Raw genomic sequence first — 10,391 nt, 5'->3', positions numbered from 1 at the left:
GGACAGGATCTGCAGGGGTCAGTCCTCTGCTCAGTGTGAATGATGGCTTCTCCCAGTCCCCCCATGGCAGGTGGCCTCAGGACAGGTGGCCTGCAGCAGCCCTCTTAGGTCCCTCTAACCTGAGAACCCAGGACTCTGACCAACTGCCCTATGAGGCCAGGGCTGTGCTCTCTCAGTTCCCAGAGACCCCCCAGTCTGCACTCGTAGGGATCCCTAGACCCAGCTCCAGGTGAGCCAGCCAAAGCCGGCAGAAAAATAGCAGCACACACTTCCCAAGAGGTTTCAGTGTTTTATTAGCAAAATCTTACAAAAGAGTCTGTCTTTAGGTTAAGGTGGCAGGGGTGTACACAGCCTGGCCTGACATCCACAAATGGGTCTGTGAGGGGGGTGTGAGGAGTGGGGGTGGCTACACTCTCTTGAGGACCCCAGGGCCTCCTGTAGCTTGTGCCAGCCTGTGGGTATGGGTTACGGCCCATGTGCAAAAATAAAATCTGAGGGACTGGCAGGGGCACAGGATGGAGGGGCGGGCAGATTCACCTACAGACAACTCTGCATTTTTGGGAACCCTCAGTAGATAGGCAGAAAAGAGAACCCCCAACCAGGGCCTGCTTGGACTGCAGACACAAGTGGCCAGCCAGCACCATGTTGGTGCTGGGGGAAGTGGGGGTCCAGGCCTGGGCAAAACCAGGGCCTGGCAGAGAACCTGCATGAGCCTCAGGAGCAAAGGCTGCTGGGATGTCCTGAGGCTGGGGCCATGGAGCAGGGGCAGAGGCTGTGGCCTCAGCCCTAGGGCTCGTGTAAAGCTCTGGCAGGAGAGGATGGCCGCACCATGGGTGGGGGTTGTGAGCTGGAGCAAGACAGGGCTGGAGGTCGCAGACCCCAGCTCCAGCCACAGCAGCCTTGGGGGCGGGTGGGCGGGCTGGCGGCCAGCGGGGCGGGCATAGTGGCAGGCCCTGGCCCTCACGCTGGCCCGTCTTCAGCACCGGCTCTCTGCTGGGCCCTCCTCTCTGCAGCCTCCTCGCTGGCTGCAGGCCTCTCCTCCTGTGTAGGGGGAGGACAGGGGGCACTGCCCGGTGCAGCCACAGAGGCTCCGTGGGAACCTCAGACCTGAAAGGAAGACAATGGGACCATGAGGGGCAGGGCCAGAGGCCAGCAGGGGCTGCAGGAAACCCTCCCAGGGCGGAAGTCCCCCTGAGGTGCTGGTGTGCTGCCCGGCAGCTTGCCCAGAGGACTGGGAGAGAGCATGGGACAGGGAGTGGGGTGGGGCGGAGGGAACCTGGTGGGGAGCCCACAGGCCCTGGAGGACAGCTGAGGGACGGGGCTTCAGGGAGGAGGGATGGGGCTCCATTACCTGGAGTCACTCTCCTGGCTCCGAGGGCTCTGGCTGCTGCCTCAGCCGGGTCAGAGGACCCAGGCCCTGGGGGACCCTCGCAGGCCGCGGGTGAGTCATCAAGCGGAGCTCGATCCTTTCCTGGGCTGGCGTGAGTCACTGGTGCTGGGAGGAAGAGAGAGCACAAGGGGCCATGAGAGAGCTGGCTCAGCAACTCCTCCAGCCCCACCTCCCTCATCAGCCCCCCTTCTGGTCCCTGGGTCTCTGCTCCTTTCTGCCTCTGCGATGCCCTCCACCCCACCCCCAAACTAACTTGCTGGGGATGCTTTGAGCCCAGAGGCTCCCCAGAAAAGAAGTTGGCTTTGGGCCCTTCCTGCTTGACAGCACCCCCTGGCGGTGGTATCACAGGGGCAGAGCCTCACCTGAGGGGCCAGGAGGCACCAGGACACCAGGTCTGTTGCTGCGGCTGTGGCTGCGGCTGCATTTATTATGGCTTCTTGGCCTCGAGGAGGAGGGAGCCACACTGCCCCAGCTGGTGTGTGTGGCAGCGAGGGTGCCATCCAGCTGCATGGCAACTTCCAGGGGCAGGTGGCCTTCCCGAAGCCGAGGTTCCCACAGCACTGGTTCTGCCTTTAGCTTCTGCCCTGGGGTGTTCCTTGAGCTTGGTGCACTCTGGGCATGCCGCCTGGACACTTGGTTTCTGAGTGCCCAGAGGGCCCAGGTATTGAGCAGAATGAGGAAGCCTGAGAGTGTGGAGGGTGGGGTCGCAGGCCGGCAGGTTCGGGGCTGGGGCAGACAGACAGAGGGGGGATGACCAGGCAGGGGCCCTGCAATGGAGAGGGTCTCCTTTGCCGCTTAGGGGATACTGCCCACATCTGGCTGACGTGTCTGTGTGCAGGTCGGGCTAGGAGGCTGAGCAAGGGGGGTGCCCGGCTGGAGGAAGATGAGAGCCCCCCACTGCAGGAGCCATCCCAGCTCCAAAGTCCAGCTGGCAAAGGCCATTGGGCTGTGGTGGGCAAGCCGGGGCCTGGGCTGCCCTCTACTCAGGCTGGGTTCGGTCACTGGCCATGGACTCGCTGGTGAGGGCTGGTGTGAGGGCCTCCGCCTCGTCCTCGGTGGGCGGGTGGGGACTGGCCGTCTCGGCCGCCTGCTCCAGGCCGTCCTGCACCTCCATGCCCCTCTGGATGAGCTGCTCCAGGGTCTTGGGCAGCGGGTGGCGCAGGAAGCGCTTGAGCTTGGGCTGCAGGGTGCCCACCACATACTGGATGATCTCCTCCTCCTCGGCGTCCACATACAGCGTCTGGTACAGGTCCCGCTTGCGCCACAGGAACTGGTCCAGCGGCTCTCCCTGCTTCTGCGGCAGGTCCAGCTCGCGCTGGATGGCCTCTCGGGACAGCGTGCCCTCGCTGTACTGCAGGAATTCCTTCTTGAACTGCACCCAGTTCTTCACGGAGCCCTGCTTGAACTCCCACCACTTCTTGGCTGGCCCGTTCATATGGTTCTGGATTTGTGACAGCCAGTACTCCTCAGAGCCACCCACCTGTCGCAGGTACTCCTCCAGGTGGCTGAGGAACTCCCTTGGGTCCTCAAAGATCTGTGTGTCCACCCCGGGACTCAGCTGCCCTTCCTCACCAGGCCCCCAGGGTGGGTACTGCTGGGCCTCCGCTGGCTCCTGCCCGGGCACCTCCCCGGCAGCCGGTGGTGGGGTAATGGCGTAGGGGCTGACTGTGTAGTCATAGGGGTCAGCCTCATGGCAGTAGCCCTCGGGACCTCCAACGCCCACAGAGACGGTGTGGGGGGCCGGCTCGCTGCCCACCGGGTACTTGCCGCCCATGGACTCCAGCCGGTCGGCCCACCTCTCCAGCCGGTAAAAGACCTCCCGCCACACATGCATCTCCCGCTTGACCCAGCGCTCCAGGCTGGCGATGGTCTCCTGGCAGCGGCACAGGCAGGCCTTGATGGACTTCTTCCAGCGCTGCGAGTCCCCCGTGGGCACGTAGCCGTCCAGGTTGCTCTCCAACTTGCCCACCGACCTGTGCAGCCCCTTCAGCTCGCGCTCCACCTGCTTGGACACCTCGGCCAGCAGGTGCCGGTGAGTCCGGCGCACGTGCTCCAGCATCTCGGCCCGGCACTTACCGATCTGCAGGATCACGTTGGGCTTGGCCGCCGGGCCGCCCCGCGGCGCCGGGTAGGCGTGGAGGCCGCCGCTCCTCATGTGCTCCAGCTCCATCTGCGCGCCGGTAGCCGAGGCGATCGGATCGGGAAGTCCTGAGGGGCCGGCTGTGCGGAGATGCGGGTGCCTGCGGCGGTGGGTCGGGCGGAGCGGCGCGCTGGGACCCTCGGCGCGGCGGCAGCAGGGCGTAAGCAGCAGAGCGCGGAGGAGCTGTGAGCTCTGCGCCCAAGCGCCGCCGGGGCTCTTTATGCCGCCGCGGGCCCGTGGGCGGCCCCTAGGCGAGCGCGGCTCCCATTGGCCCAGGCGCCCGCTCGCGCCCGCGCCCCGCCTCCCCGCGCCCCCTCGCCAGGCCGGCGAGGACCCGCCCCCTGCACTAGCTGCCGGGGTGACTAATGCGCGCTTCCCCGCCCGCGGGCCCATTCAACCTGCGGGACCAGCGACCCTCCCACGCTCCAGCGCGGAGCCGGGAGGCGCGGGTGCGGGCTCCCGGGGGCCTGAGACAGGTTGTCGCGCTGCCCCCCCCCCAAAAGGTAAGGAGGAAGCCCCTCCCTCAGGATCCCAGGGTCAGATTCCTCCTCTTACAGCGCTCTCTCCTTACTGGGGGTGGGGTGGAGCTGGGCTCTGCTCTCCTGGGTCCCCACTGGCCCTACCCTGCCCCTGCCCAGTCGGTTTTTCAGAATGTTCAGCCACGGATGAGCCCTAGCAACCACCCGACATTCAGATCCTCTTCCCTGGAGCCCGAGGCTTTCAGGACGCTTCTATGCACAGGTGCGCTAGGCAGCCCTCCCCAGTGTCAGGTGTGAGTTCTCAGCTGTGGCCTCCGGCTTCTGCCTCCCCCTGCCCGGCGCCCTGGCATCCAGGCCCTGAGCTGGTCCTCTGCGCCTGGTGAGGGACGCACCCAAGCCTTGGCTCTGCCTGGGCCCCTGGCATTGGTGTGGATGTGTGGACACTTGTGTGACGATGGTTAAGGCTGCCTGGTGCCCCACTCCCAGGTCTTTAGTGAGGCCCAAGACTTTACATTTCGCTCCTCCAGAGAAATCTGGAAGCTGCTTTGGTGGGGGTGGGGGGCGCGGGGGGAGTTGGGCTATGGAGGAGATGGAGGGGTCCTACAGCCCACTGCAGGGTGCTGGGCCCTGAAACCCCCCAGGCCACTGAGGGCACCTGGTCGGAAGCTCCAAGACTTCCCCCAAGAGGAAGGGCAGAGGGAGGCAGGGAAGGGGTGCTGGCCGACTTCTGCAGTCGGGAGAGGCAGGGAACAGCAAAGCACCATATAAGGAATGGGGCTCCGGAAGCTGAGATTCCCCTGGGAGGGAGGCCCCTTCCGCCTCCTTGGCAACAGCGGTGGGGGAGGGCTGCCTTTCCCGGGCTACCCCAGGATGGATGGTTATGGGTCCCGGGCCTCTGATGTTCTCTGGGCACAGGTAATACACACCAGTGCCCACAGCCACCAGCAGGTGGGTGACCTTAGGGCCTGCTGCCAGCTTCCCTCTCCCACTCTCACACTGCACACTCATAGCCCCCCGCATGCACACTCATAGCCCCCCGCATGCACACTCATAGCCCCTCGCATGCACAGTCATCCCCCCCGCCCACGCCCACCCCTCACACAGGCCCACAGCCCCCCTCCTGTTCACACCCTAGAGAGCATGCAGGTGCCCACACTTTGGGATCTCCAGGCCCCTTCCCCCTGCTCTCCTGGGAGGCCTCCCCATAACCCAGAGCCGATCTGGCTTCTCTTCCCCCGTGAGCTTCCACTCCTGGTGGGGGGATATCTTTCTGGCAAAAACTCCCCAAAAATCGCTTTCCTGGCATTTCTAATTAAAGGCAAGTGGGTGGGCAGAGAAGGGAGGGTGGAGGGGCAGCACAGAGCAGGGAGGGGGAGTCAGGCAGAGAAGCTGCCAGAAGAGGAGTCCCAGAGCTGCCCAGCCAGGAGCCCGAGGAGGCAGCCTTCCCTACCCCGTGAGATGTATGCATGTGGCTCCTGGTCACTGCGGGCTGCTTGTGTCCGTGAGCTCGTGCCCATGCCTGGGGGTCTGAGGGCCCTTGTGGGGGAAGGTGCCCAATGAGCCAGCTGGGCAGTGGAAGTGCCAGAGCCAGAGCCAGCACTCCAGTGACCAGGGCCACCCACTGCGGTTTACAGAGACCAGTGGTCCTGAGGGAGGCACGCAGGCCCAGATGCCCTGACCAGCTCTGGGCCTCGGACGACAGTGGCCTCCAGCCCCCACCCCACCCCACCCAAGGCTTCAGCACTCTGGCAGGGCTCCTGGAGGAAAGAGGTCCAGCCAGGGCCGAGGGTCCCCAGGGGTTGAGATGCTGAGAGAAGCCGTGAACACAAGAGGGGCTGGCGGGGATAGCAAGGGGCTGAGCAAAGGCAGGAGGCTGAAAAGTGGGTGACAGATCACCTTGGTCAGGGGAGCCAGGCCGCAGAGGGGATCTCGAGGTGGCCCAGCCGGCAGGGCTTGGCCCAGACCCCTTGGTGCCCCTCCCATGGCCAGTTCAGCCTGAGGTGGGCCTGAGCACAGTGTGGGGGCGGATGCCGCGGCAGGTGGCGCAGAGCCCGGGCAGGCCCTGCACAGAGGCTGCGCTCACAGCTCACAGGGTGACAGGTGACAGCCACTGCGCCCGGACACTTAATCGCTGCCCAATTATCACCCCAGAAGCTTCAGCAAACCCCCGCACTGGAGCCTCAGGCTCCATTCTTCCGCCTCCAGAAAAAAGGCCGTGGCTCCCTGCACCTGGGACAGGGCGACCACCCCCATCCCGCTTTTCACGCCCCCTCCCCCAACAACAGGGGTGAAGGTGCAGAGTGTGGGCCCCAGTCCCCCTTCCCCGCAGAGCACGAAGGCGCAAAGAGGGAGGGCAGTCCAGCTCCCACCCTGCTCAGAGCCAAGCTCTTCTGCTCCTGGGGGGAGGCAGGCCAAAGACCACAGGGGTTTGCCCAATGCTAGGACCCAGGCAGCCCCCACTTCAGTCCCTCTGGGATTCTGACCTTTTGCCCCTAGCGCTCCAGGCTCGCAGTGCCCAGGTGCCGACTGGATGATGCTAACATGCCTATTTCAAGATAGGATCTCCACTCCCAAATCCACAGCCTCAGAGAGCCCTGCCCCTAGCTGGAGCCCTGGGTGTCCCGACAGCTCCTTCCTCCCAAGCGCCGGCCCTACTGTGGGTGCCGTGTGACCAGGTCCACGGCCGTGGGAGCTCACACCTGCCTCTGGGGACCCCTTGGGGCTGGCTCCCTGTCCCCACTGCCCAGACCTCCAGATATACCACAGGGTCTGCTCAGCAAGATGAGACAGGCCCCCTGTACCCCAAGCCTCCCTGCTCCTCAGGGATCCCCTAGCAACTCCCTGCTCCCCTTCGGGGGCCCTGAGTATGACCTTGGGGCCGAGGGGCAGAGGTTCACCTCCCTCCCCAGCAGTGCCACAGCCACAGCATGTGGACTCATACCAGCCTCAAGCTTCCGAAACTTCCCAAAGTGTCTGCACAGGGGACTCTCTCAGGGTGTTGGCATTTCGCACCACTTAGCACCCTGGTGTGAGCACAAACTCCTGTGGGGGCCACCTCACACTCACGTACTCCAGCTGATGGGGCTCCTTGTGCCTGAGTCAGGCCGTCCTGCTCTGGTGGTGGGGACGGGGCCTGCCTCTGGCTCCCACCTGGCCCTTCTTCCTGGGCTTGGGCTGTGGTCCCAGTGCCCACCCTCCACCCATGCCTACTTCCCATCCTGCTGCCCTGGGGGCCATCCTTGTCACGTGGCCTCTTTTCCTTCGCTAACACACCTAGTGGGGCTGGAAGAGAAGGGCCAGGCCGACCCTGTGCTTCGGGGCCACCGCAGGCCTGCTCCTGACTGTTCCTGGGCCCCATCCACCTGGCCTTGGTGCCCGGTGCTGCCCGGCCTGCTGCCCCGGCTCTGCAGGGGTTTCCCACGAGGCCACTCCTCTCCTGCCCGGAATCCAGGCCGTCTCTCTTGCTTCTCCCTTCTCTCTGGGCTGTGTGTGCCTCTAGGGCCAGCACCCATGTTCGGGTGCTCACAGCTGATTTACCAGAACCTGCAACAGGGCCTGGCCCAGACCAGGCATTCGGGACCGGGCATGGAAAGGAAAAAGGAAGGGCCCTTCTCTGTCCTTTTTTTGTCAGATGTTTGGCAGTTGCTCAACTGAGCCTCAACTTTCCATCTCTAAAATGGGGTCGCAGTACCCAGGCCTGGTGCCCCACCTGGTCCTGGTGGGAGGATCTCCCCCAACTTGTCAGGCTGTTATTCCTGGGACCGGGGAGGTGGGGTGTGGTTGGAGCCCACCACCCCGTGGCTCCTCCTTGTCTGCCTTCTGTGCCCCCTGGGTGGCACTGGGCCCCGCTCCCCTGCCCTGGCTGCACAGGCCGCCATGACAGACACCCTGGGGGAGCAGCTGGCAGAAGGGCGGGGGACCTGAGCCTGGGCAGCTGCGAGGACACCTGGGCCTCACAGCTGGCCCTGCCCCCACTACCACCCCACTCCCACCCCCTGGCTCCCCCATCCCTCCTGGGAGGGTGCCCTCAGTGGAGCTGGGGGGTGTACGGAGAGGCAGACACAGGGGTGGGCTGAGGGCAGGGCACACCCACTGGGCTAGAGCCCTGACCGGGCAGAGGCCAGAGAGGACAGGAGGATAGGGGTGGAGGGCAGAGACACCGGCGGGGGGGCGGGGGCAAGGCCAGCCCCTCTTCTCAAGGGGACATTCCCACCCTGGTGGGGGGCCCTGCCCAGGCCACCACCACAGGTGGGGTCCCTGGGCTGCACCTGCCAGGTGCTCCTCCTGCAACCAGAGCAGCTGCTGAGAGACCCCAGGAGACCGGGCAAGCCGGGCAGGGGTCTCAGGAGGCCCCTCGGTGCTGGTGTCAGACCTGTGACGGGGGGGGGGCGCCCAAGAGCAGAGGGGCTGCGCCCAGAGGGGCTCCCAGCGCCAGAGTCCCAGGAGGCTCCTCCTTCCGCCCCCGCCCCTCCTTCCTTCCGCGCTTCCTCTCCCTCCGGGCTTGGCAGGGTGTGTGTGCTGTGTGCTGTGTCCTGTCCCCGGAACCGGCAGCCTGTTCTTCTGGGCCCCCACACACCAGACCCTCCCCCTTCCTGCCTCCTGCCTCCTGCCGCAGCACCTCCCATCCGAGGGAAGTTCTGTATTTTTCCAACAGTGGTGGCAGGGAGGTGCCCAAGCCGGCTGCCCCCTGTGCCTCACAGGTGCCCACACCCCAGCAGCCCGGGGCCAGCTGGAGGAGAGCCCAGCCTCCGGGGAACCTCACCCCAACCCCCAGCCATGACCTGGGGGAGGGGAAGCTAAGGCCGGTGAGAGGGCAGGATGGTGAGAGGGCACGGGAAATGCCTGCTGGCTCCCGGAGGCATCCCGGACATGGTGGGTGAGTCCCCGCAGCCCCCACCCCTTCCCAGCCTCAGTTTTCTTACCCGTAAAGTGGGCACAACCATCACTCCCCTGTTCAACCATGAGGTGAGTCAGCCATTCAGTCAGAACAACAGATCCTGAGCCAACTTAACAGGCCCTGAGAAAAATGGGGTACAGGGAGGCACAGGTGGCCCCACAAAATAGGGTCCTCACCGTGACTCCACACAGGCCCAGAGGATGCAGTCTGCGTGCGGCCCTACACACCTGCCGACACCTGCAGGGCGAGCCTTCCCTCAGAGGCCCAGGCTCAGCTTCCAAAACACCAGACTGGGACCCCAGACCCAGGCCAGGACAAGGAGAGGAAGGGGCCCACGGGGGCACTGCAGGTCAGGTGCTGGGGGGTCCCCTGCCAGGGGCGGGTATTCAGGTAGGAGCCCTGGACAGGGCAATGGGCTGGGAGGTGCTCACTGGGTGGTTGTCCCTCCAGCCCATCTGGGTGTCCACAGGGCACTGGACAGGGGTGGGCACTGGGCACTGCCTCCTCACACTGCTTCTCCTCTAGCTGTGTGACCTCCCACAAGTTCCTTAGGCCCTCTGGCCCCACGTTGTCCTCCCACAGTGGTCACGCAGGACTAAATGGGCAGCTTAGCGGCTGTGGCAATGGTGTGTGGCTAGGAGTGTGCACCAGCCATGCCATTCCCTCCGCTGGGAGTGAAACTGCCCCCACCCCTTGTTCAGCTGACAAAGGCCTACCCAGTTTTAAAACCTGAGCACAAGGACTCAGCATGGCTTTCTGTACTGTCTAAGTCTGGGCCTAGTGCCACCACTTCCAGGGAGGCTCCTGTAGAGGAGTCTTCTGTAGAGCCTAATGTCTGTGTGTCCATGGGTGACTTCCTGATCTGTCCTTCTACTATGATCTTGCTCACTGACTGTGCCAGCCACTTAGCTTGCTCTGGGCACGTGGAGTGGACAAGGCCCATCTGGTTCCTGCCTTGAGGAGACTCTGGCCAGGGATGCCTGGCACCCCCAGCTGCTGGAGCCAGCAGCCCAGAGGGGCCCCCATGGGCAGAGACAGCCAGAGTGAGCTGGGTTCAGTCCCCCTCCAGCAGCAGGGCCTGGAGGGGAAGGGAACTGGATGGGGTGGGTCCAAAGGGTCCCCCTCGTCTTGGCTGGGAAGCAACCTCCAATCTGGGTCTATGGCCAGAGAGAGGAGGGCCGCAGGGGAAAGCAAATGGGGAGCTGCTCAGGCCCACCTCCCAGCTGGAGGCTGCCCCACGGTGGGTGGGGGGCCCGTTTGAGGGCTGTTTAGAGGTTCAGGGATAAGAGGGAGTCAAGCTCCCAGTGTCTGCTTGGTGACCTTGGCAGTCAAGTGTGGGAGCAGTGCGACAAGAACTCAGGAACAGCTGGGGGGCTGCCTGGGGGGCCTGGAGCCAGGCAGCAGCCCCCTCCTCTCTGCTCCACTGGGCCCCCAGCCAGGCTGCCTCCCCAGATGCCCAGACGGCCCAGATCATGCAGCAGGAGC

At 64.8% G+C, this 10,391-nt stretch overlaps 1 protein-coding gene across 1 annotated transcript; it reads right to left on the bottom strand.

Moving 5' to 3' along the window:
• Nucleotides 1-275: 275 nt before the first annotated feature.
• ARC (activity regulated cytoskeleton associated protein) lies at nt 276-3,837 on the bottom strand. The gene is made up of 3 exons (XM_037023175.2): nt 1,753-3,837; nt 1,352-1,495; nt 276-1,107 (listed from the first exon to the last, which is right to left on the bottom strand). The coding sequence occupies exon 1, from the start codon at nt 3,558-3,560 to the stop codon at nt 2,370-2,372; it is 1,191 nt and encodes a 396-aa protein (XP_036879070.2). The 5' UTR covers nt 3,561-3,837; the 3' UTR covers nt 276-1,107; nt 1,352-1,495; nt 1,753-2,369.
• Between the last annotated feature and the right edge of the window lie 6,554 nt (nt 3,838-10,391).

Source organism: Manis javanica, chromosome 2 (genome assembly GCF_040802235.1).
Source record: "Manis javanica isolate MJ-LG chromosome 2, MJ_LKY, whole genome shotgun sequence".
Lineage (NCBI taxonomy): Eukaryota > Metazoa > Chordata > Mammalia > Pholidota > Manidae > Manis > Manis javanica.
This window is presented reverse-complemented; position numbering and strand designations above follow the sequence as displayed.